The sequence below is a fragment of the Alosa pseudoharengus genome, unplaced genomic scaffold (genome assembly GCF_046254945.1).
Source record: "Alosa pseudoharengus isolate Yale_2024_CS ecotype anadromous, Long Island Sound unplaced genomic scaffold, YU_APseudo_1.1 YU_APseudo_1.1_scf_10, whole genome shotgun sequence".
NCBI classification, from domain to species: Eukaryota; Metazoa; Chordata; class Actinopteri; order Clupeiformes; family Clupeidae; genus Alosa; species Alosa pseudoharengus.
Window position 1 is genome coordinate 18,244,860 of NW_027468565.1, and position 26,811 is coordinate 18,271,670.

The following is a 26,811-nucleotide window of genomic DNA, read 5'->3' on the forward strand; positions in this document are numbered from 1 at the left end:
CCCCAGCACCTTTAACATGACACAATTAAGCTCAAATGATAAAGCAGTCTTCATGGTCCTGTCCTACTGTATGTCAACTGGGAAACTTACTGTCTTAAATGTTGTCTTCACATGCAAACCAGAGCTCGACAATCACAGACAAGATGTACTTCATCTTGCACTCAGAAAAGTGTGAGATTAACATACAACACATATGAGCTCTGCCTGTGACTGCAATGCAGACACACGTTCAATAGCACTGGACACTTTAACACTAAAGCTAAATCATCACTTGGCACGAGGGTCCTGCTCTGGGCTGCAGACTCACCCAGGCTGGTGGGTTTGATGAGCTCGTCCAGCAGGTCGTAGAAGGGCAGCCTCTGCATCTTGACGTCGGGGTGCAGCGGGTGCATGGCGGGGGGCAGGTGGGGCAGGCCGCCCAGCTCGTGCTTGGTGCCCAGCAGGGAGACGGGCAGCAGGGGCGAGGGGGCGCCGTGCCCGTCGAAGGCCAGCTGTGCCAGGCCGGGGTGCAGGGAGCCGGGCGCTGCCGCCGGGCTGGGCGCCGCCGTGACGCTGGGGGGCGCTAGGTGGACGGCGGGCAGTGCCAGGTCCACGGGCGACACCAGCTTTGAGGGGAAGCGACGGCGGTACAGCTCCTTGATCTTGAGCTGGATGGCAGGGCTCACGCCGGCCTTCAACAGGTGCAGAGCCTTGGTCAGCAGCTCGTGCTTGCGGCCGTGCTTGTTCCGCCCCGCGTATCCCAGAAGCACCTGCAGCTCCGAGACGCGCAAGCTCATTACCATTTGCTGTTGGAGCAAAAAAAGACAGTAGAGATTGAAATGCATCATCTGCTAAATGTAGATATGAGTAAATGTTAATTAATATATCAATGATCTGCTAAATGTATATATGTGTAAATGTTATATTAACATATCAATGATCTGCTAAATGCAGAAATGTGTAAATGTTATATTAATATATCAATGATCTGCTAAATGTAGCTGTAAATGTTATAGTAATATATCAATATTGTTTTTCCCCCTTACAAGACCATTTCTGTTTTAAACGTCGTCATCATGCCACTTCATGCCAAATCATGATAAAACATGACATGGCAAACATCTCAAGAGCATGTGTACACTACAAACACAGCCTGTACACACACACACACACACACTAGGCTCATTACAGACTCATTACCCTCCTACAGAATCTTTTTCCATAAGGATGACGCACAATCACAATCATTTACCCCGTCACTTATTCCATAAACACAGAGAGACAGAGAGAGAGATAGAAAGATAGAGATAGAGAGAGAGAGACTATATATTATTTTTCTTATTATAAATATTATCATTATAATGTTTTTATTACTTAAAGTACGCTATGACCAATTTGGACGTTTTATATTTTGTTGTAGCCTACTGTATGTTCAATGCATTGCTGTGGCGACCCACTGAACAACCATGCCATTAAAGCTTGTGTGACTTTGACTTAGATAAAAAGGGAGGGAAAACGCAAGAGAGAAAGCGTAAGCGAGATAAGCTCGTCGTCTGCTAGTGTTCTCCCACAGTCTGTGCGCCTCTGCAGACATTGAGTCACATACGCATGCAGGCTCAGTAGCGGAACGCGACCCAATGAGACAAACTGAAACAAGACAACAGAAAGGCGTGCGCTGGTGACTGTGGCTGTGGCTAAGTACAGCCCTGGGAGGGTGCAATGATGACTGGTTAGTCAGCGCCAACCAAACGTCTTCATTTTACAAAAGGGTGTACTTAACGGGTGATTTATGTGCGAACCATTCCCATGGGAGTATGAACGAGAGGGTTCTGGGGTTTGTCAGTTTGTGCACATACACACAAACCCAAACAAAAACACGCAGGCCACTACAGACCACAGCTTGACAGGGTTTGGTTTGAACACTTCTGCGTTATCTTCACTGGTACGTCTCCATAGAGACGAAATTCTGAACTTAGGTGAACAAGTGGGCTTGCCAATAAACACTTTTTAAGAGAGACAGTTGGAACTTTTCCCCCTTCAGGATAAGATCCCTCAGACAAGCTTAGCAGGGTTTCCCGCAGCACTTTGCAGTCAAGGCGGCCGCCTTGGCAAAACAAGCCTGCCGCCTTAACTACGTCGTCAAAAAAAAAAAAAAAACTTTGTCCTGTTTTCTCCCTTTCAGGTCCGTGTAACGCTTTGCAGTGCTATGTTCTATTTGCAGAATTCACATGAAAAAATATAAAAATAGGCTTAAAAATCCGTTATCCATTCTTTAGGACGGCACAGTAAATGGGTTATTGTTGCATATTTTGATTTTCAATTAAGCACAGTTACGGTTTTCTGTTCAGAAGTTAAAAATTGAAATGATGCGTCAATTTTCTAATTTTCCTTTTTTGAGCTTTTGGTTGGACTGAACCACGAGCACCTGGGGGAGAACACCATCTAGCTGGGCCAGGCTAGATGGTGGAAGAGAGCGCCGCCTAAGTTGTGCGTGATTTTGACTCATTACTTTAGTGATTAATAACTAAAACTTCGCCGATTTTTGGGAGATGGCACGTTAAACATAACTTTCAGCCTATGTTGAACATATCTACAGTATATTTGAATACCATGGCCATGCCATACCATAGCAAATAATTCCCCAAAGCAGAATTCTTTGCCATCGACGTCAGTCTAGGCTATAGAGGCTACCCCAAGCACTGTTTGACATGGGACATTTTTGCTTATTTAACACTTTACGCTAGACTATGTTTCATTAGGCTAAACGAAGACACAACAGTGAGTATATGCCTAATTTATCAGTTTATCTATTTATTAATTTCAACAGCAAATAGCCTACATTGCTATAGGCTACGGCTCAAGTCCATTGGATCATGTAGGTCTCCAAAGCCTCCCAGAACATGAACATTCTACACACGTACTCATAGGTATCAGGATGCAGCAATGTCTCCCTCTGCATCTGAAGTTCTGATCTCGAACTGACATTATCAATTGCTTGGCACCTTGATGCAAGCTGAACTGTGTTTGATAGGCCTCCATCTCTACATCCGCTGATAAAATGTGATCACCAACACCGCGCGCCAATATGTATCAGGGCAACCCCCTACGCTTGTGGTTCACCCCAACAAAAACGGTAAAAAGGGCAAAAATCCAATATTAACTGAATTTTACTTTTGTTTCCAATCCAGTTTCTGTCTTTTTCTTTATCTTGACTAATGACACATTTAGAAAATAGCAGCAATTATCTATTTGCTGACCAGTTAAAAAAAATTGAGAATTGGATTATTGAACACATTTTTTATTTGGATCAGATGGATGGAGCAAATAGAACAAAGCACTGCAAAGCGTTACACGGACCCTTTCATTCCAAACCGTGACCAACGCCAATCTCCCTTCTCCGCAGAACGCATTAAAAAATAAGAAGAAACGTGTCATGAATCGAAAAATAATCAGATTTTATAATCTTTACATATGTGATATGCCTCCGAATCAGAGCTAGTGAGCGGAGCTGAGCGGTGCAAATATCTCGCTCCTCGTTCTCAAGAATCAGTCAAATCGGGAACAGCAGCTCCGTTTAATTGTCAGGTGTGATGAAATGCGTTCATATTAAACTTGTTATGTCATACACGTTGCAGGCCTATGGAAATGTTTAGTGGTAGGGTTGTCCAATGATCAAGTTGTTGCTTCAATTTATGAAGCGACGCACCGATGCTGGGTTCATCCGTTTGGCGCAAGTTTAAAATGTTTAGCCGACTGCGTGATTTTTCATTTTCGTTCTTTTGTCAATCAATCCCGACTGATCCCTTTAGTTAACGTTGCCAAGCTTGTTTGTTGTTGCACTATCAGTGTTGCAGTCTTTTAAAATAAATGTTCTGAGTGAAATATATTGCCATTGCTGTTAGTTCTTTGGGAACGGGGAGCTAAATTGACCTGACGCGAATTTGACCGGAGAAGCGGCCGAGTAAACAGCCACCTGCTCTCAGCACAGTGTTGACGACTGACAATAGACGGGCCTAGGCCCGTCCAGGCCCATCCGTGCCTACGCGTATGCTTTCTAAATTATTTAGCTAACTCCATCCCCATCAACTAACTTAGGCTATATGGCCAATATCTTTGAAATTTAACGGTCTTGGTTTTATTAGGAAGACAGTTGGGCATGCCTCAGACTCGTGGTGTGAGCGGTATGGGAGCGGAACAGAGCGGCCACTCCGGCCTCTAAATTAAAAAGCGGTCCGCGCTCAAATTCCATCCATATTACACAAAACTATTAGCCTAGAAATCTAGACGCGCCCCTAGCGGCAGCCAGGGCTACAAAACTATAAAATGATCTAAACTTCATTCACTCTCGGTGTATAGATCGGGACAGACTTGCGGAACAGGCTGCAGGTCAACAGTCTGACAGCCTGCATGAAGATAAGCATTAATGGTCCAATAGTAAAACAGTGCAATTACCAAAGGGCCCTTGAAATTATCTTTTTAAAGCCAAGGAGGATGGCTTGTAACAATGCTAGTTGTTAGCTCTGCCATAAGTAGTGACTGATCACATTTGCACATTTTGTTGTTTTGCACTTTCTTTTGCACTTGTTCTACAGTTTGTAATAGTCTTTGTTAAAATTGCACAAATTACACAAATACTGTTGTATAGTTTGTTTGGTGTTGTCACTTTGTTCTTTGTTAACTGTTATTTTGACAAGCTGGTTATTTATTTATAATGTAGTGTTTAATAAATAATTGTTAAATATACAGAGTCTGTAGTGTACCGCACAAACAAGACGCCAACACCCACACCCCCCCACCGACGGCAACCGATACAAGACCCCCCCAACTGTACTGCCTTCATCTGACAGAGCTGGAGAAGGAAGTGATGCGGAGGAGAGGGAGGTGGAGAGAAACGTGGAGAGGATACAGAGGGAGGTGGAGAGAAATGTGGAGAGAGACATACAGAGGGAGGTGGAGAAGATACAGATGGAGAGGATACAGAGGGAGGTGGAGAGGGAGGTGGAGAGGATACAGAGGGAGGTGGAGAGAAATGTGGAGAGACACATACAGAGGGAGGTGGAGAAGATACAGATGGAGAGGATACAGAGGGAGGTAGAGAGGATACAGAGGGAGGTGGAGAGAAATGTGGAGAGACACATACAGAGGGAGGTGGAGAAGATACAGATGGAGAGGATACAGATGGAGGTGGAGAGGATACAGAGGGAGGTGGAGAGGGAAGTGGAGAGGATACAGATGGAGGTGGAGAGGATACAGATGGAGGTGGAGAGGATACAGATGGAGGTGGAGGGCGAGTTGGGAGAAGGACATTAGAGAAGAAGGTGGAGAAAGACGTGGAGGGATGTTGGAGAGGGAGGTTGGGAGGGAGGTGGAGAGTGTAGTGCAGGTGGTGCTAAGAACTTATTTATTTGAGCACAGGCCAGTATGTGTGTCCAGATGAGCTGGCTGGCTGGTCTGTACCTGTGCGTGTACTGGCCTACACGGACATGATGACTCACCCACAGCTAAAAAGAACAAAAAACAAATCACAAGGGGGCACAGAGGGAGGAGGGGAGAGAGGCAAGAAGAAAGGAAGAGAGAGAGAGGAAAGAAGAGAGGAGAGGAGAGAAGAGAGGAGTAGGAAAGAGGAACGTAGGGATGTAAACACACACATGGTGGTCGTGGCTCATTTTTCCTCAGCTTGGGTGCTGAAAAACCATCTCAGTTGTTTAGAAGAAGAAAAGGGCAGAATAATAGTAATAACTAGGCTGTGCCATGTATGAGGGTGTTAGATGGCACTAATGAGCTGTGCTGAACACTCCACCAGGTTAAACTGCAGCTCCCCCTGCACCAGGTTCCCCCGCTGCCATGCCCAGCAGTCTGGTGGCACAGGGTGGGCACAGGGAAAATAAATAAGGTCTTTAATATCGTGACTGGCTTACGCTAAAGCTGGTGGAGCTGGAGGAGTGGGTGGAGAGGAGAAGGTGGCGCAGGTGGCATGGGTGGCACGTAATGCTTATGGTACTGCTGACCCGTGTCTGTCATTTGGTTTTCATTTGAAAACAGCTTCTAGTCCGCAGGCAGACAGGCGGGGGAGAAGAGGATAAAAGAGGAGGAACAAGAGGAGAGGATAAAAAGAGTGGGAAAGAGAGAGGAATGAGAGAGGAGGAACGAGAGAGGGAAGTTAGTAGGAAAAGAAAGAGAGTTGAGGAGATTAAAAACACTGAAGGAGAGAAAAGAAGAATGAGAGAGAGAGAGAGAGAGCGCACAAGGGAGAAGAACAGAGAGAAAGAGAGAGATTAAGAGCACAAGAGCAAGAGAGTGGGATACTGCATGATGAGTGAGAGTGAGATAGAAAGAGGGAGGAGGACATAATGATCAACCAGGAAAGAGACAGAGAAAGAGAGTCTCTGTGTGTGTGTGTGTGTGTGTTAAAAGAGGTCTGGGCCAGGGAGTTTTGAAAAACAAAAGCAGTGTGCAGCTCCAGGGAAAACAAGAGACTCACATTATTCCCCCTGATGGAGCACCAAACTCAGACGAGCCCACTACACACACACACACACACAAACAAAGATGACTTCAAACTCAGACTGGCCAGGTACAAACACACACGTTTGCAAACATACCTCCAGACACACACACACACACACACACACACACAAACACATTTGGACCACTACCAAACTCATGTTTCTCTTGCTTTCATATTCTTTTACCTGGGCTCGTTCCTGCTTTCTCCTGGAAAATGGCCAACTCACTAGTCTCTCTAACACACACACACACTTAACCTCTTCTGTTGTGGTGAGTACGCCAACCATCATAACAGTGTTGAACTCCATACACACACACATTTTCCACTCAGGTAGTCAGAGCCTCTTTCCATGTGTGACCTTAATTTGAACTGAGGGAGCATTGGCAGAAGTAGAAGGATACGGGATACAGGACAGGTAAAGGGGGCAATGAGGGGACGGGTCCCAGATTTCCCTACCTGGATCAGGTGAGCTGAAATCAGAGGTGTGCTAAAAGGAGCTGAAGGTTTTTGATTGATATGTCTATTGATGCCTATGTGATATCTATTTCTTATCTTGTGTCTAATGACTGCGTTGGATAAGTGCATCATTATCATGCAAATAAAACACTTTAAAATTGAAAGTGCGAGAAAGGGGGAAGCAAGCCAGAGATGAGAGAGAGAGAGAGAGAGAGAGAGCGAGAGAGAGAGGACATAAGGATGACGAGAAACAAAAAAGTGGAAAGATGGGAGACAACAAAGTTTGGATCAACCAACTCCACAATCTAATCTCTTCAACACATTTATGAAATGAAAGCCAAACTGCCACACGGTCTTCAGGACGTGTGTGTCAATCAAACACAGCCCTCTCAGATGACAAGTTAGTACCATTTGTGCTCTGTGTGTTTGAATGCTGAGCTTAACGAGGTGTGTAATGAGATGGACATCTCCTCTCTCTCCCCGACACACTCCACGCAGAACTCCAATTACACCACCCCACCTTTCCCAAACCATCCCCTCTCCCCTTCTCCCAATTTACTTTGTTTTGTATAGTTACATCGTTATCAACTGCACAGCACAGCACCTAGCCACACACAGAGCACACACTAATCTGTCTCTTCCTCATGCTTGTCTCACCCACTCCTTTATTTCCGCATCATCAGCTTCTTGTTTTGGGTTTGGTGGCAGAGGGCCACCCCTTTTCCACTCCCCTCCTCTCCTCTCCCCTCCTCACCTCTCCTCTCCCCTCCTGGAGCGCCCCGAAGCCTGGGTCTGACCAAGAGGGCCTCACAATAACAGCGCCTCTTGTCCAGAACGCTGCCTGCAGTGTCAATGGCAGCAAGCTGGCACGGAGCAAACTCGACCCGCTCCATGCAGACAGAGGAGTGTTGAGGTGTTGAGCTACTTGTGGGTGTGCGCGCGTGTGCATGTGTGTACGAGCAGAAACAAACACACTGCTGATATGAAGGGTCAAAAAGAGGGTGGGGGGTTCTCAGCTCATTCTGAATGGTCCTGTACACACACTGCAGATAGGAGTAGGGCTGTGGAGAAGGAAAAGGACTATTCTATTGGAATGATTTTATTTCAGCAGTTTGGCGCTGTGCTTGCCCCACACACACACACACACACACACACACACACACACACACACACACACACACACACACACACACACACACACACACACACACACACACACACACAGTGTTGGGCCAGGCTAGGCTAGGCTGTGCAGAGTACCGGTACCTCCTGTCTGGCCAAATGTTTATAGTGAAAGGTAATTACATACTGTGTGAGGCACAGACCTCCCATGTTGGTGGCTCAAGCATGGACTGACGGCAGATGAGAAAAACACACAAGTGACACAAATACTGTGCAACACACGTGCACCCACACACATCACAGACACTCACACGTTCACACACACACACACACACACACACACACACACACACACACACACACACGCACACACACACACACGCACAGAAAAACAGAAGGGAAAATCAAACAACACACACTCCATCTCCCACAGATGGAGTGAAATTCACTGGTAACTGGTGGAGGCATCAGGTCAATAACAGGCAGGAAGTTATAAACTCTAATGATAGATATGTGAAGGAAGTGTTTCAACAAGTTATAGTCTCAAACAGAATATTATGAAGGAGGCTCTAATGAGGGGGGGGTGGCGGAGACCAAGCCGACGATTTGACGTCTGATAAAGTCTGGGTGGTCGATGAGCATCCGTCACTCCAATCTGTGCAGTCCACGTGGCTCTGCAATCACTGATGAACCTCTGGTCACGCATTTATGGCCGATTCAACATATTCAACATTTGTTGTATTGCTGTCGGAGCCGTTGGGAAAAGGGTTGCTCTAATTTGCTGCTTAGCTTGTCTACTTGTTGACAAGAAGCACAGTGTAATAATCATCTGACCTTACAGGAGATTCTAGATGACTGGATCTAATAACACGGTTTTAGCTTTTTCTTCTTCTCCACAGCCTCTTTCTCTCATCCACAACCAAAAGACCCAGGACTGACAATGCCAGTGTCACCCGCTACTAAGCAAGTTATCAATCATATTCTCGATCAGATGTTGATATATTTTACACACTGTTTCTAGCGAGCAAGACTAGTGCGGAAATGGTAAGCTAGCACAGCGTTATTTGGCCTTTGCTTCTCAGCACCCCTATTGCACTAGCAGCTGAATGTAGCCTACGTGCTAGTTTGACGGTGGCCAGCCGTTGTTGTTGTTGTTGTATGCGTAGTACTGTAATTTCTTTCCGACCACACAGGGAACACAAAGCAACGCTATAGGACTCAACAGACAGTCGACATCGCTGTGTGTGCTTTCAAGTCAGACAGCTTTTGAAGTGTAGACTAATACCTTTCATGACAACCACTAACCTTATGGTGCTAGTTTAAACTTCTCCATTAGTCAACATTTTTACCCCATCACTTTCCTTGTCCTCTATTAGTCTTTGGTATGTAGAGAGAATTGTTTTCATTGTGCAGAATTGTATCAGTGTGCTACAAATGGCTTTGGATGAATTACAGGAGAAACTATCTCTTTCATAATAAAGATACCTTATCTGTAGATACACAATTCTGCTAAGTTAAGGGAATCAGATGGAATTCCAAATGTGCTTGCTGAGTACGCCAAACTGAACTATTTGAGGAATTGAGTGTATTAATTCAGACCAACACAAGGCTTAAGTTAGGCCCTTATTTTCAACATGCTGTTACACTAAAGTTAAACTGAACTTCCTGTGAACTTTGAGTACAGAGATGCTTAAACAGACCTGGTTATCTTTACACCTTGGTACATTTGTTATTTTAAAAACAAACTGAAAGATAAACATAGACACACACAAGCAAACACACACACACACACACACACCTCCTGGAAGCAAGCTCTCTAGTTGCGCCATAACCGTACATGAAAGTCAAAAGTGCACACAACGTCTTTGAACTCACTCAGTAATAACTTTTAGTACATTTGCTACAGATGCTGAACTTCTTTTGTCATATTGGGTCAAATTGTAACAAAATTAAAACGGACAACCCAGAGCTTTTGCCAACCTGTGGGGTATACTACGAAGCACGTTAGACATATCTAGGCTATGTAGACATATCGAGGCTTGACAAAGCCTTGACTCAGGGGTATACGTTAAGTGATACTACGATAGCAGTTATGTGATATATTTGTCAAACTAGGCTTTCAGCTCAGCTCTGTGCGCGTTCTCGGTGTTGGGATGACGTTGGCCAATCGTGAAACGAGGAGACGCACAAGACGCACTTCCGCATTTATGAGCGATAGTGTAATCTACACTGCGGTCATTTTTTGTGTCTAACCTATAACATCAAATAAATAAATTGTCATCAGTTGTTGTATGGTATGCACGTCCATAGTGGGATATTTGCACGCACAGCACTATTAAAGCGCATTCGAGATCCAAAATGTTAGTAGAGGCGGAGCTCCACCTGTAAGATATATGACAGAATCCTACACGTGAGATAACTTCGTTTTTAAGACAATTGATTGGTCAGTGGGCGGTAGATTACACGATTTGAGCTATAACTTACAGTAGCACATAACCTCCTCCCGACCAAGTTTGGTTGACAGCATAAGATACCATGGTGATATAGCGACACTAAAACAGATCCACTTTCGTGTCACAGCATACCCTAGCTTTGAGCGCAACATACCTCGCTAACCCACTAATCGAGATTCGTAGTATACCCCACAGACCACAAGTTGTCTCTGCTAAATGAGTAAGGGACGTATGCAAATGAAACGGAATCGGTTGAAGCGGTTTCCACCTAATGTGGGCAGATATGCTGCCGTGACGTGACGTCATGGTTGTTGATGACACATGAGAGATCTGACACCAAATTCAGACCAAAACACCAGGAGTTCAGAATCATCCTGGGTCTGCCATCAAGAATGTCCAGGGTTCATGACTGGCCTCAGTGTGGTCTAGTAGAGATCCTTTAGACACAAATCACAAATGAATGTGCTGCAACTTTTTACTTTACTTTACATTACTTTTAGGTCAAGAATGCATGTCCTGAAGTAGGCCTAATGCCCAAAATGCTTCCAGCTGTGGTGCAGGTGGTATGGTGGGTGGGTAACACCAAAGCAAAATTAGATATGCTAAAGATAGGGCGCTGGGAAGGCTAGGCTATTTAGTCTCCCAGTTCAACACAGAGTGCATTATTTCCACCAAATGACTGGCTATATAAGAGCTTGCAGGCAGGACCCATGTATGTTCTTGCTGTACAGTGTAAATAGCCACATTGAAGCACAATACCTAAACTGCACACACTACAAGCCTGATTGGAATAAATAACAAACATCACAGCATACATACTGTCAGATGAGGAGTTATGCAAGCAATTTTGCTTTTGCTTTCGCTTGTGGTGTGTGTGTGTGTGTGTGTGTGTGTGTGTGTGTGTGTGTGTGTGTGTGTGTACTGTGTGCATGCGCGAGTGTGTAGGCCCATATTACCAACAGTGACACGTTGCTATGAGGAAGTGCTGATCTCCAAGGGAGTCTAATCTGGTGTGTGAAGACAAGACACACAACAAACTTCCCCTCGGAAAGACAATCAACCACCCAGCCGATGTGCTGACAGAAAGAGAGCGGCTCGACCTTACGGTCTCTTTCTGGGAGGACAAAATGTCCTTAACAGAGCTCACAAACCAAAAAGCGTGGGCTGATAGATTCCTAGCAGCCTGAGCAGAGTTGTTAATCATGTAAAATGCACTGGAGAAAAATGGCCAAGGCCCAACAAGACACTAAATACTGTTGACCCACAGAGAAGCCCTACTTCCACTGAACCAGACCTGAGTAACTCAGTGTCAGTATTGTAAAAGGATGCAGTACACAAGTCTCTATCTTGCACATAAGGAGCTGCAGGAATGATGTCAGAGTAAAAAAAAAAAAAGATATGATCATAGCTGCTCCATACAGATGAGTCATGTGCAGGTGTCACATAACTAACACTATGTCCTTATGACTCACACACAGTCTTAAACCATCCATACTGCTTAGATTAAATGGTGCTATCACAGTAACAGCATACAGTAAGATAGTACCTAAACAACATGGTATAGTAGGCAATCCCACATTCTGTAGCGCAAGCATGATTTTACAGGGACAGACCCTCAGACAACTATTTTACATTGACATTTCATTTTCACTACGATTTCTTCTACAGTGATTTTAAGGCAATATCACACAAACAAATTAGCTACAACAACTTCAAATTGAGACTGAAACAAGCAAGGAGAGGGCAGAGGCACCGGGTTGTGTGCGCTACACTATGCATAACTAATTTGCTGTTGACATTTAAATGCCACACAAGTGGTAAAAAAAAAAGCTTTGTCATAAAATAGGCCTATTATTTAGGCTATGTCCTTGAATGCAGTTGATGTGATATTAGCACTGTCACTGACACAAATCTATTCCATCCACCATGAACATATAATCCCATCATCACTTAGTTGAATCAATGTAACATTACGACAAAGCAGAGCTACAAATTGCAAAACAATGCCCTCTTGGAACAGGATGGCACATCAACAGACACATCAACAATAAGGGGTCAGTCCCACTGTTCACTCTTAGTTCACTCTTATGACAGCTAACACATCCGTGGTTAACCAGGACTGTCAACCTGATATTGATGACGATTGCTACTGTGCATTATTAGGTTACTGTTAACGTGTCTGAACAACTGCACTCATATTCCCACCACAAAGAGGAACTTAGACAACTGAAATAACAGAATTATCCTATATTTGGAGTGTGTTGCTGAGAAGGTAACTGTTTGTAATGAAGTGTCAGAATCACCCTGCATTAGATTGACGCAGCCATACTACTAGAGCCAACATCCAGCAGCGCCTATAACAAACCTCTCTCATAAACAAAACAGTAACGTTAGCTATATCAAACCATAGCATGGCACTACAGCGTTGATTTCGGTTTCTGTTCACTTGAGCAACTATTAGACTAGTTCTGAACATCACCATAGAATATTACTCAAATACACATAATATATACACGAAAATAGGGTAAAAACAACAGCTAGCATCTCGCTACAAAAGACTATGTAGCCTAACACACGACTCACTATGCAGGGATAGAGTACATAATCCTCTTGTCAACAAAACAGCATGCTCAGCTCTCGCCAGTAGGGAGGCAAAAGGTAAATACATGTATCCAGGAACCACCCTTCAGATCATCTCCATGTCATTAAAGTACTCGTTCAGAGACATCAAGGAAAATATACCCGATTGGTGGACAGACAATTAACGTTACTAGTAAACATATATATCGCCTTCTACTACAACTAAGAGGTAGACTCAGCACCAGAATCTCTTGACAGGAACAGAACTAACGTTAGCTAACAACACAATCAAACACCTTTCGCAACAGGGATGAGTCTTGCTCAGTGAATCTGTAACGTCGCTTCTGTAATGTGTAACTTGGCTGAATGCACGCATGGGTTGTCAGATATAGTTTCCATTTACCTGAGGACTAATATTAGCTACCCCACTGGCTAGCCTACGCACCACCCACAAGCTACAAGGATAGCTGTCTAGAAAGGTAACAGATGTCTGTAACACAGCCTTTCCAACGCCCCATACACCTCATTTTATTTTAGAAAGCAAAGGATCTGACAATCAACAGCATATTGAATCACTATAACGACGAATATTCAAGTGAATTCAGATTCAGATAAACCCAGCAGTTGGGAGCTTGCTTAAACAAATACCTGAATTGCAACCCACAGTGCCTACCAGGGTTAGTTAGCTCCCTAGCTAGACAGCTAGCTTCCTCTGCTAGCATAGGCTAGCTGGCAAGCGACAGCCGACTCAACATCACAACAATAACAATGACCTCCCATGCTGTGAGTGTAACTGCTCAAAATCCTATTCTTACTCCGTATCAAAGTATCAACTCTTTTAAAAAACACATGGAGGATATCAGATACCACCAAATTCACAAGAGAATGACATTAAGTGATTGTATCAATAGTAATTTTCGGGCTGCGCTTTACCTTCAGTTCCGCACTCTCCGCCATCTTGTTACTCTTGGCGCAGGCGTGATCAGCCCCCAGTAAGCAAAGGCATGCTAACGTGCTCACGCACATATTCAAAAGAAGCGCCTTAATTTGAACAAGCAAAAGGCTTTGTATGTAGGCTACTTCAATCGGGATGGTTGGGTATGATAATCATGAACTCATTTAAGACATACATGTGAACTAAAGGGAGTTCAAAGTCATTTATTTCTAACCCTCAAGCTTTATTTGAATGACTTTGGCAAAACAATGTTTTGATAATTTGATATTTGACTATTAGGCTAGTTAACTTCGAAACAGGCACCTTAGCCTAGGCTACTTTGGATAGACAATAGCATTATATCATAGGAGTGATTAACGTCAAACAATCTAGACTGGACTCAACATTTGGCACCTCCAATATGTTTAGGGTTCTAAAGACGTAGGCTATACCTCGTTTTATAGTTACCAAAATGATAGCAAAGGAGCCAGAATTGAACACACATGTATGGCTATAAAAACGATGCTTTCATTATACAAATGAACATGATAAAATACATTTATAACCTTAGAGCCAGCTCCTTTCTTTGTGATCTCTCAATGGCGATGCCGCATTTGTTTGCAACTCCAACAGCATGGCGTAGGCTAGCCTAGGCTACCCCCAAAACGCCCACAAATGCCCGTATGTTTGTGTGAAAGAATAGATTAGATTAGAGTCTGATTCACTCTCTCTGACCATAGGCTACTTGGTTACATTTGTAGCCTATTCTTGGAAAGGGTCTCATGTCTGAATTAAAGGCAAAGTCTGTGATGGTTTCTGTGAACCAACGAAGATCATTGTAAGCATTTTACTTCATTCAGGTTTCCACCACTTTACCCACATGATTGATGATAAAAAGCTGGGTTTTCAAAAACCTGGCTCCGGTGAGACCAGAGGTGTATTTCACAAAACGTAGATAATAAACTGGGATTTTTTTTGGTTATCCTGGATGATTTTAGCCTTGACTTGGTTTCACAAAAGAGATGGCACATAAGTTACCATGGGGATTTATTCTCTGCACCTAGACTAGTCCTGACAGACAGGCAGTGTAGTAGTAGCCTAGTTCTAATGGTAATTATGTTGTCTTATTGGTTCAGCTAGCTGTCATTCAAATCAGACCTCCGTGTGAATTTTTAAGGAGCTTTATTACATTTATATACTATTTAATAGATGTATTTGCTCGCAAAACACAACAGATTGTCTGACTACTACCATATCATTTTATTGCCTTAATTATTTACATACTCTTGTCTCAATTTTCGTTCCGAAATTTGGTTAAATCCATTATTGAGTAGCCCACTTCACCTTTACAATCAGATCATGTAGGCCTACGAGCTTTGTTGGACATTCCTTCAGCCTACATGCCCCAAACTTGACATCAGTGGCATTATAAAAACAACACATTTTACAATGGCCTTTTATTAACCGCAGGCCAAGGCTGTGCAATAATGGTGCTTTTTAATCAACATCTTTTGATAGGCCTATGTCACTGCCAGATGTCAGATGTTCTATTATGCAAAGGCGAAGTGCCCATTATCACAGATTTAAACACATTTGTGTACAAAATCTTAGAGAAAAGCCTTTGGTGTGCATAGAACAAATATTATGTATTTTACTACAAAAAATGGGAAGAACAAGTGCTGTGTTTATATTTTTGTTCAGTATCAACTTCTATAAATTGTTGGGAATGTTATGGTTATAGTATTTAGCAGACACTTTTGTCCAAAGCAAACTGTTATTGTTAATATTAGACTTGTTGCATTCTGAGTGAGATCAGATAACGATTTCCTTTGAAGACGTGATAAAGCAGACCTTTTGAAAGGAAGAAAATACATTTTTGAGGAATTTGTATCAAGCAAGGGGATGAGGCTAACAAGCACATAGAAGCACATAGAATATTTTTGAACAGATTTTTGAGGCTTTGTAAATTGGTTAAGGGTGGTCATTCATAGGGCTAGAGCTTTTTAAGGCTGTTTAAAAGGTGATATGGCAGAGGGACCCTCTCTGCAGGTTGTACTTTCTGGGACCATGAAGTGCATAAAGGCAGCTTTGTTGTTGATATTGTTTCCTGTTGCTCAGGATCTATTGGGCCGTCACGTTGTTATGCTTAAAAGTTGTTTGATAGCAGTGCATGTACTTAAAAGGAGTGCATTTACGGTTCTCAGGTACTCTAAAAAGTGATGTGTTAAAATGACACAGCTCAGGGACAACACAATTTTGCAACACAGCACTTGTGTGGCTGGGAAAAGTGAAAGACAGATGTAAATGTAAAAGATTTCAGCTATCTAAAAAACAAAAACAACAAGCAGACAAACAAAGAAAAAACATTGTTTGCAGGTACACAATTGTTTGTATTTTTGAGATAGCTGAAATCTGTCTGTCACCCATGCAGCCAGCCACACAAATGCACAGAAAGCTTTTTAGAGTATGTGTATAAGGATATCGGCCTAGGCTTATTACTTGATATCGGTGGTGTTGTCCATCCCTACTCGGCCATGGGTATTTGCTAGTCATGGTATGTCAGTTTCATGCTCTCAATGCCCTATTTGCTAGTCATGGTATGCCACAGTTTCATGCTCTCAAGGCCCTGGTTTACTCATGTCGCTATGGTTATTTCACCACAGAGGTGAAAAGCGGAAGTGCTAAGGTAAAGATCATGGCGATGATTCATCAAGAACACAGAACATATGGCCTCTGTGATTCATCAAGAACACAGAACATATGGCCTTTGTGATTCATCAGAACACAGAACGTCTGGCCTTTGTGATTCATCAAGAGCACAGAACGTATGGCCTTTGTGATTCATCAGAACACACAACGTATGGCCTTTGTAATTCATCAAGAACACAGAACGTATGGCCTTTGTGATTCATCAGAACACAGAACGTATGGCCTTTGTGAAATCTTCTTGCAATCCCTGCCGTAAACTCAGATATTCAAACTGCATGTAAGTAAGAATGACACGTATGTTCATCTTCCCTTCACATGACTCAAACTAGTTGCCTTTAAAAATGTACATCAAGAAGCGACTTTTAGTAGCCTAAAGCTTAAAATGCATGAAATATTAAGCATAGGAAATGCTTTTACAAAATGTAGGCTCGGTTTCATACAGAAAACAGAGGAAAACAGTTTTGCTGTTGTCATGTCATCATTAAATAATCTCAACATTACTAATCAGGTCTCTCAACAGGTCCTCATTGTTGATTATTATCCAAGTTGTTTTTTTCTTGCTCTGTGTAGTAGATAATGAATCAGGCCGTCTCGGTTTTGGCTCTTCATAGAGTTGTTGGAAACTTGTCAGCCACCAAAGATCTTCCCTCGTTCTCATTTGGTTTCATTCTGAGCAAAGTGTGAGTGTTGTTTCATCAGCACACACTTAGCATGTTCCCTATCCTTTCTCTTTCTTCACTGACTTAAATATCCAAAGACAATTTATACTTGGTCTCAAAATTAGTAGTACACTACTCATCAGATTACTGATTACATATTATTGTTTATTGTACATGTTGTACAACTTACATATTGTACAACTCATTTTCAGAATGTGACAGAAACTATTGAACTGGTAAATTATGTAGTTGTTGATTTTGTTTATGCTAGGCTTTGTCTCTTGAGTCACCCAAAGGATCCATTCCTGTGATGCCTTACATCCACCAGAAGGTGGCGGTAAAATACTGTTTACAAGGTGGCGCTCTCTCTTTCTCCTTTCAGGCCTACATCTCTCTCCAGGGCCTATCCTACATTTAAAAATAATGCACTTTTTAGATCCACTAGATGTCGCTCTGGTATTGTTTTGTAGGCCTATTTGCAGAGGCGGTTACTTTAGCATTTCCTTGAAATGTAGGCCTATCTAAAAGGTGCAGTATTTTTGCATTTAGCCAAGAAATTATTTGTATTAGTTAATGATGTCAATAAGCATTTACTCTAGGTTTCACCCTTAACACAACCACCAATGCATATTATCTCATTAAGACATTTTTTAGGCAACATTCGCTTGTTTTTGCCTGAAACATAAAGAATAAAAAACTAGTCCATTGTGTAACCCTCATGATTCAGGAGTGTCTGGACTGATTTTCTTAATATGAAAAGTGTGCTGAAAGCTTACTATTCACTCTGGCTTCCGTGAGAGAACTGAATTGTAGGCTAGAGTTACTGATTGTCAATTGTAGGCACCGAAAATAAGTTAGTATACTAGTATATAGTCTATAGTGATACCGAATTAATGCTCTTATTATGTGTCTGTGCATTCCGCAAAAATTGCAAAAGCGCCCTCATTAAATCCTTGTCATAAATAAAGCTACATTTTGTTGCTTTTCCTTTAATATCAACTAGAATTATTGTGTTACAATTGAAATAAGGGCATCATTCATACAAGTTATTTTATAACCAATGAAAACAGTTATTCCAGTTATTTATTTTTTAACCAATGAAAACAGCAGTTCCAGTTATTTCCAAAGAGCATATTTTAATACACATTTGAATCCGCTGGGTTACCTGTTTAAAGTGCTTTACATTAATATAATACAAAGTTGCAGATGACTACAAACAACAGAGATGGGGGGAAAAATAAATAAGGTTAAATAAAAATGTACAAAGACATAAATAACTAAACCACCTATTTAGATCCATCTAACATTCCACCAACAAGAAGTATCACAAGATACATAAATATATATATATATGTTTATGTATATTTTTATATGCATTGCACATAGCCACTTGATATATAAACAAATTTCTAGAGGTGATGGTCTTGGTTATTCAATGTAATCATTGTGTTAGTCTTTAACTTCAGATTATACAATACTTACATTTTTATCTGAGAACAAGCCTTGGTTTCTGTCTCTCAAAATGTGCTTTAACATAGGCCTGGAACTACAATACGAATAGACTCACATCTGTGTTTCTACAGATATCACTGGGTGCAGTTCGGTGTGGCGGTGAAGGTTAGGTGTGGTTTCGGCTAAAAATCAGAGGAGGTTTCCAGGCAGGTAGGTTCCTCTCCCACTCGGTCCACCAGCTGGGGGGTTGGTTCCTGAGGCGGGCGGGGGCTCTGCCGGTCACGGGGGCAGCAGGGGGGACTTGAAGGTGCAGGTTCCAGTACAGTGCCGGGGGGTCAGCATCTTACAGGAGAAATGGTGCAACGCGTCGTGAGCTTCTAGGAAAAAAGTTGTGGCTCTCGATTACTTAAGACAATGACGCTCGTTAAGCCAAGTCACGTCAGGTGTGCCTAGGAAAGAGCTCTGGTAAGGGGGCTCTACGACACTGAGGATGGCTCATGAAGGCCCTGGTACAGCAGTCATAATACACACTAAAATTGAAGGGGTTGCGAATACCCCCCTAAAAAACCCTCTATCTTATTTCAACTTTGTCCATGCAGCCAAGATCCATCACACTCCAATAAGAACAGGGGCACCTCTGCCCATCTATCCATCATGTAAACTGGGAATGGGTATTGCAATTAACATACCCTGGAGAGAAGCTAAAGGGAGCTGTTACTGTATATTGTCATCTCTGTGGGGATAGGACCTCGGACTGCAGATTTTGCGCTGGTATTCCCTATCTGTGGCCATGGTAACGCTGTGATTCTGATCTCCACAGCGGAGTTATCCATTACCTTTTAACTTCTGTTGAATAGCATAACGAGCCTTTCTCTCATGGTCCAACTCGCTGCATAGAGTATCTAAGCAGGAGAAACAGAGGATAACTTTACAATAGACTATAATATAATAGACTATAATATGATATAATGTACTATAATATAATATTATATAATATAATATAATATATATAAACACGTCTTTTATTTACAGCATGGCCCTTACACTGCTACACTGTTGTCCTGCTCTTTTTTTAGATGGATGACAAAAAATTGATGCAACGAAAAAAAGGATGCAAAAATCTCCTTTATTTAAAAAAATCTATTTATCTAATGTAGCCTGCCATGTGAAGTTCATTAATTAATAACGGCCCCATATAAGTTGCACCACCATAAGTCTACACCACCAATGACGTACATGCACTTAACCTATGACTTTCACCAAAATGGGAAACATTAACTTCATTATTGGTTTCCCTTTAGTGGAACTTTGTTTAAATGTTTTATAATTAAATACACATATTGCATTGCAAGATCATAATTAAAATAGACCTACATAATTAAAAAAAAAAAAAAAAAAAAACACCAATGCTGTTAAAATGCTCACAGAAATGCAGTGCCGTTTTGGAGCCATTGCCATTTTCTGTTTTTAATCAGTGGCAGGTCAGTTATGTACCTCACCTCTAACTATCTGCAACTGCTGCACCATCTCCTCCCTGTAGGACAGCTCTCTCTTCATCTGGTCTTGGAAATTATCTGAGGAGCAAATAATACAACGATTAGGACCATTCTACCTGGGGCCTTTTGTCCAAAGGTCCAAATGACTTTGCTGATGATCACTTGACCACAAGAATGGAAAAATCTCAAGTAAAATGGTGTTCATCACCTTGTTCCTAATTTTATAAAAAATACATTTAAATGTATTGTTTGGTCATTTGGTATTTGGTCTTATTATTTTGTGTTGGCTATATCTCAGCACTTCCTTTCTGATTTTTCTTTCACACTAAAATTCTGTGTTTTAAATATAGGCAACTAAAGGAGGCAAAAAAGAAGAAAGAAAATATAATGTTATGAAATGGTGAAAATGGCATTTACAATACCCGTTGTGATATAATAATCTCCATCCCATAAGATTCTGATGACATTTGATGGATATTTCTTGTGTTGTAGGCTATAGTTTACTGTTAAATACTTAAAGTCAGAAATGGGTCACACCTTTCAAAGTTTGGAATTCCCGCTCCAGTTTTTTCCGAAGTTCCACCTGCTCAACTAACTGTTTCTGCAATTCTTCTGTGAAAATACAAGGGAAATCTTGTTTTAAAAATGTTTGCAATTAGTTTTATCCTTGGTCCAAAAAACAATAAATAAATTAAAAAATAAACATAATGTCGAGTTAAATTGCAAGTAGCCAAAACATAACATCTGCTCATGTGTATTTTTAAATTCTCATTTTGCGCTCATTTAGCCTAGTCATAACTTAATATGTCATTATTATTTTGAATAAGCAAAATCAAAAGCCTAACACCTGCTCCTGCTATGTGACCATCCAAATATTTAACATAGTAAATGTCTCACTATGATTTCTTTCCGAAAACGCATGTGCACCCATTGCTCTATTTCCTCGGTAAGTATGTTAAAATCCCTGCACAGGTTGGTGCGCCTGATGGCTAGGTTAAAGACTTCTTGTGTAAGTAGGTCCATTTAGTAAATCCAGTAATTGAAGATCTAATCGGTGACATTTGGACCTTTTGCCCATCCATTCCTTAGCGGCCTAAATCGGATAATCCTGCCTTCGGCCATATTTACAACTGCTTAGCTGGGTCGTGGAGTGAATTCAAGAAGCTCGCTGTGCGTATTATCACCGGGGATTGTCCAGTTTTAAATGTGACAGAGGACAAACTGGGAAACGAGATTTACCGTGACGTGGGTTAACCTCTAATGTCAATGGGCCATTTTTTAAAATTATTATTCAGTATTTCAGATTTTGTTTTATTGTATGTATTAGGCCTATTTATTTAGGAGTGGGTTTGGGATTCGAAGCTCAGAATGCAACGCTGATTAAAGAAATATAAGATAAAAAAAAAAGATCACAGACGGGCTCAGAAGTCACAATGTCCTTACCTTTGGCCATGCTTTCTATATTTCTGCTGCCGATCACTGGGGCAGTGCCATCATCACAACGGGTTGCCTCCTGACCTGAGCGGAAAAGTTAAAAGATTTATTTATTTGCCCAATGACCACTCTTACATTTCATTTGGTCAATTGTTTGGGTGACATAGCAAGAGAGAGGGATGGGTGGATGGATGAATGAATGACCTAAGCCGACTCACCACCATCAGGTTCTCTTTGGTTTCCATCTGACAGAGCGCCATGGTCTTGGTGGAAACGTTTAGGTTCGATTTCATCCACAGTAGAAGACGGCTCCTCCTCGCGCGTATCTGTAAGCCACATACAAAAATTAAAATGGCATGCGTTGAGATCAGAGTCTTCTTCAATGTCTTCAATAAATCTTATATTATTTTGGAAAAGGCGACTCCCACCATTCGACTCCCGACGATCACGTTGGTAATTAACTGATGATCCAAATGTGCACGGGGTGCTCATTCGTTGCACATGGCCGTCTCTTTCATTCGTATACACCTGCAAAATGAACCACAATACTTAAGACAATTTCCCACGATTATCTGAGAGCTTTTCCTAATTCCAGTTCCCATTCTCTCACACGTGTAGAATCACTCAAACAGGGCTTCCACTCAGGCGACCTCTGTTTCAAATGATCCCCAATCCACATATGTGTCCCCGTGACCCAATTTAAATAAATTAAAGTTGTGTTCCTAATCATGGCTGATAGCCCTCTAGACATCTAAACAGACTGAATTTAAGGGGCGTAAAATAGAACTCCTGACATTTCTCTCCTGCGCTTTAATTCCATATGATCATAAAATTACATCTGTGAAGCCATGCAGCCATGTCTTTTGTTTTGTTTAATTGTGATACATTTGACTGTTTTTATTCGTTATGGTAACTTTGCATATAGGCCTATTGTTCATGAGATAGCCTACTGACGTTATGGAAAATTGAACAAACAATCAGGAATATCCATAAAGCGAAATAAAAAAAATCAATAATGTGTCCCATGTGGGGGATTAACATCGTGTAAACAAAGTGTCTCAGTGGATTTTGTGTATAAACTTTGAGGTGTGTGTGTGTGTATGCGTGTGTATACCCACCTCGTATATCGCTGTATTTCTGTTGGTTTCTATTGGCAGCTGTTTGCTCTCTCTGTCAGCATCTGTAGCGCGTGCCTCGCTCGACTTGGTTCTGTCCTCCGATTCCACACTCCTCGCGGCCGCTTCTTGAGTTACAGGGCCAAGTGGACTCCGGTGGCCGTCACCTGACAAGGCAAAAGAGTCCTCCTCCTGCACTTTGTTTGACTCTACGTCCACATCCGGGTCATCCACGCTGTCCACATCCGGAGAGGCCGACCTGTAACTAGAACTTTCGCTTAAAAAATCGGGTGACAGGTAGCCAGATCGACCCCCTGCATACGACCCTCTGTTCCCATACAGCTTGGCAATGCTCTCCGTGTCTTTCACCACAGGTCTGAAAGCTGATATGTAACTCATTTTCCGGGGAGTGTCTGGCATCCCATCCACCGAGCGGCTGTCATCTCCAGACTTGTCCTCTTCATTGCGGAGGGACTGCGTGCTTGAACAGCGCTCGCTGTCTAGACCACTCTCTTTGGGTGTGTTTGTGCCTCGGTCATTTGGCTCCGAGACGTCAACTTCATTTGGTCTGGAGCATAGCAGGTCCGATGGTGGTTTAGGGTGTGACTGGGAGTAGGGTGGCATGGGGAGGCTTCCTGTTGTGGGCCAAAACATTGGAAACGATGGATAGCCACTGTCTTTCGTCCCGGGCCAAAACATGCCTGAAAGGTTAGTTTTATTTGGCTCGCCAATCACCATGCCGTCCTCTTTTTTCTGACACAGTCCAAAGGCAGGGAATCCGTAAGGGTGGGGGAAGAGCGGCGGGGGGATCTTCTGCAGCATCCCGAAGCCCTTGCTGGGCACGGGGATAACGGGATAGCTGCGCATGCTGCTTGGAACAACGCCGGACTGCTCGTCCTGGCATCTCATGGCTTTGTGCGGGATTTCAGGGGATTCACTGTGGGGCTGCCCGCGGGGTCCCGGGGTTTTGGTCGGGGAGGACCCCGTAGACCCACTGGATGGCAGCGTCCTCTTCCTGCTGCCACCATTGAACATGGCCTTGACGTCTTCCCAGGCGTGCGTCACCTCATCAGCTGAATTTTTGTCAGTTAATTTGAGATGACGCCTCCATGAATTAAAGTTAGCAGCATCGGGCTGTGTGTACTTGGATTCTGGGGTGCGATGCGAGTGAAATATGAATTTGTTTGGAGAGAAATACATATTGCAGAATGAACATTTTATACATTTAGCTCTAGAGCTGTTGTACCTAGCTGGTATGAAGCTGCCCCGACTTCCCCATGCGCACTCGTGAGATACATCAAAGGCAAAATTTTCAGGTAACTTGGGCGGCGCGTGTGCCCCGAGGAAGGATTTGCACAGCCTCTCGGCCTCGCGCTTGGTGATCATCCCGCAACGCCGGGATGAAATTGGCATAGCCCCTGCGCGCCGCAAGATCTCGAGCTGGACTGGCGTGCACTGCACGCAGGTAATACCAAGGGCCACGCGGCGGTTGTGTATCTCGTTGTAACTGTAGTGCTTCAGGAGGGTGTTGGAGATTTGAGCGAGACAGAGTCTCTCTTGGCCATCTATGACTAGAGAGACTATGGGTATTCCGTACAGAGAGGCCTCGCTGACTTGGTTAGGTTTTAACGCAGGGCCAGAGTAGGATTGCAGCTCTTGCTTGGAAGTTGGGGAGCAGCTGGAGTCTCGTACGGCTGGCAGCTGACTCGGAATTGATTCCATTCCTGGACACCTATCAACAGCGATATTACATGTGTTAGTCCATTCATGAGAATGCCACCTCCATTCTCATTGTAAAATTATGGAGATGGAAATTACAGTAGCCTCTCCAAAAATAATTTATTCTGCACACTGATTTGATCTTTGTGATACAGTAGGCCTGCAGACACTCACCACTGAAGAATAATTGCTATACAAGCAGCTAATAATGATGACGATGATTATAATAATAATAATAATAATAATAATAATAATAATAATAATAATAATAACAGGATTAATTCGGCTATCTTAGAGCAGATCATTTTACTGTATATTAGAAACACATGGATCTACATTTTCTGTCAAGATTATTAATCCATAAGAGGATGGATTCTGACTCACTCAGGGTTTTCGAAGTTGTCAGCTGTTAAATAGCTATTTGCTCGCATGAATTTTTGACTTCTGTTTCTTAATTTCACATGCCTGTATCATGACGTTGTAAGCTTTCTTATTTGGAAAGCAACCATGCCTCCCTACTTGGATTCGGGAAATGGAATCGTGTCAAGAAAGACGCTGGGGCACAGCAGGAAAATTTAGCCGACTTTGCGCAAGCTTAAGCAAAAGGTAAGACACGCTAAGCTGCTTTCATTGTAATTACCCAAGGTTCATCCTTGCCTAAACATTTAAACGGTTGAAAAAACACTAAGTATAATTAAGACGATTCAACAGGAACCTCTATTTAAAGTGGCAAAACATAATATTTTGTTTTGTTTTTTGCAGATATTCTATTTTTGTCCTGAATTATTATATAGGCCTAAATATAAATTTTATAAACCATCGGTCATTCTAGTAATGTAGGATATTCCTTTTGCATACTAGAACACGCAATAGTCTTTATGTCATGATTTTATTAAAAGCTAATTACCACATTAACACGCGATATAAGCACTTTAGCAATATTACTTGCAAACAAAGGAACACAGAAAATTCAAACTCACCTTTTAAGACTGGTCAGAAAGCAGTAGTTTTTGAACAGCAAATAAACAAGAAAAGTCAAACTGGCGACGAAATTGGACAGTCCTCTCGTCGACAATATGATAATTACGTCTGTTTCGGATAGAAATGTCCAAGTGCCTTCTTGTGAAGAAGTTGTGTGTGTGTTTTATCAGAAGTACATGTGGACGTGCATCCTCCTCGAGGGTTTCTGGCGTGAGTGAGAGCTGGAGGAGTGACCGTCGGTAAGGTAGTGCGCTCCTCTTTACGACAAAGCCATTCAAGACGTTCAGCAGTGACAGCTAAAGTAATAGCGAGGCACTCCCACTTAGCGCAAGCATATTTACATGAACTGTTTGCCTACGGGACCGACAGAAACCACACTCGCTGCTGTGATATTGGCCTGGAGACGTTTTATTTTTGTCACGTGATTTTTGAAGAAATGCAAGAAAGATGATGTGTGTGAGTGAGAGAGAGAGAGAGAGAGACTGTGTGTGTGTGTGTGTGTGTGTGTGTGTGTGTGTGTGTGTGTGCGCGCGCGTTTGGCAAGTAGGATAATCTTACAGTGTGGTATGAACAAGGGTCAGCCACCGAAACAATATACATAGCCTATCGTTAGTCTGACCGTTTCAATTTGATTTGTATTTACATGACACGTTTTTGTGCTTTTGATAATTGCATTTAGGATGAGCGTCAAAAGTAGCCATGCCTATCAGTTGGTTTGAAGAATGGGGGGGGGTCTGACAACGAATTTAGCATTGTCATGGAATATTTGAAGAAGGGGCTAAAGAATCTTATTTGCGACTACTTTATTGCGCTACACCTGTTTGCCTCTAGCTCCAAGTCCAATCTCCAGCACACGAGAGGTGGACGACCACACGCGTCCTGGCAAGAACAGGTAGCGTGAACAAAGCGTCTGATATGTGTAAGCACCAGCCCGAGGTAAGCGGTTGAGTGATATGGCCGCGTTAACTATTCATAAGTATTTATAGCCCGATCAATGACCGCCGGCTCACCCCGCGATGCCCAGAATGAGTTAGGCTATCAATATGTAGCAGCACCGGTTCAGTTTCCTGACTGAGGTTTTTGAGCAGAAACGCACCAACTTAAAAAAAAATGGAAGAGAAAGAAGTTTGAAAGCGTCCTCAGCTAAGGCATGAGCACATTTTAGTCCCTGCCTTGGGAAATATCGGAATGTTTAGTTTGTCAAGGATAGATTC

General features: G+C 42.6%; 2 protein-coding genes across 5 annotated transcripts in view; both read right to left on the bottom strand.

Moving 5' to 3' along the window:
- The window catches only part of pias1b (protein inhibitor of activated STAT, 1b), a 34,196-nt gene extending 19,533 nt beyond the window's left edge, over positions 1–14,663 (bottom strand). For 3 of the 4 annotated variants that reach the window (XM_076266394.1, XM_076266423.1, XM_076266413.1), the window contains exons 1-2: positions 14,032–14,061; positions 308–785 (exon numbers count right to left, since the gene is read on the bottom strand). In XM_076266394.1, the coding sequence (XP_076122509.1) occupies positions 308–785; positions 14,032–14,055 (502 nt within the window). In that variant the 5' untranslated portion in view covers positions 14,056–14,061. Of the gene's footprint in view, positions 1–307; positions 786–14,031; positions 14,062–14,598 lie in introns of those variants that run through there. The other variant, XM_076266403.1, reaches the window with a different exon arrangement.
- Positions 14,664–18,943: 4,280 nt separating this feature from the next.
- On the bottom strand, positions 18,944–25,675 carry skor1b (SKI family transcriptional corepressor 1b). The gene is made up of 9 exons (XM_076300922.1): positions 25,597–25,675; positions 22,901–24,629; positions 22,211–22,310; positions 22,001–22,108; positions 21,792–21,866; positions 20,886–20,960; positions 20,352–20,426; positions 19,689–19,754; positions 18,944–19,229 (listed from the first exon to the last, which is right to left on the bottom strand). The coding sequence occupies exons 2-9, from the start codon at positions 24,617–24,619 to the stop codon at positions 19,132–19,134; spliced, it is 2,316 nt and encodes a 771-aa protein (XP_076157037.1). The 5' UTR covers positions 24,620–24,629; positions 25,597–25,675; the 3' UTR covers positions 18,944–19,131.
- Positions 25,676–26,811: the final 1,136 nt, after the last annotated feature.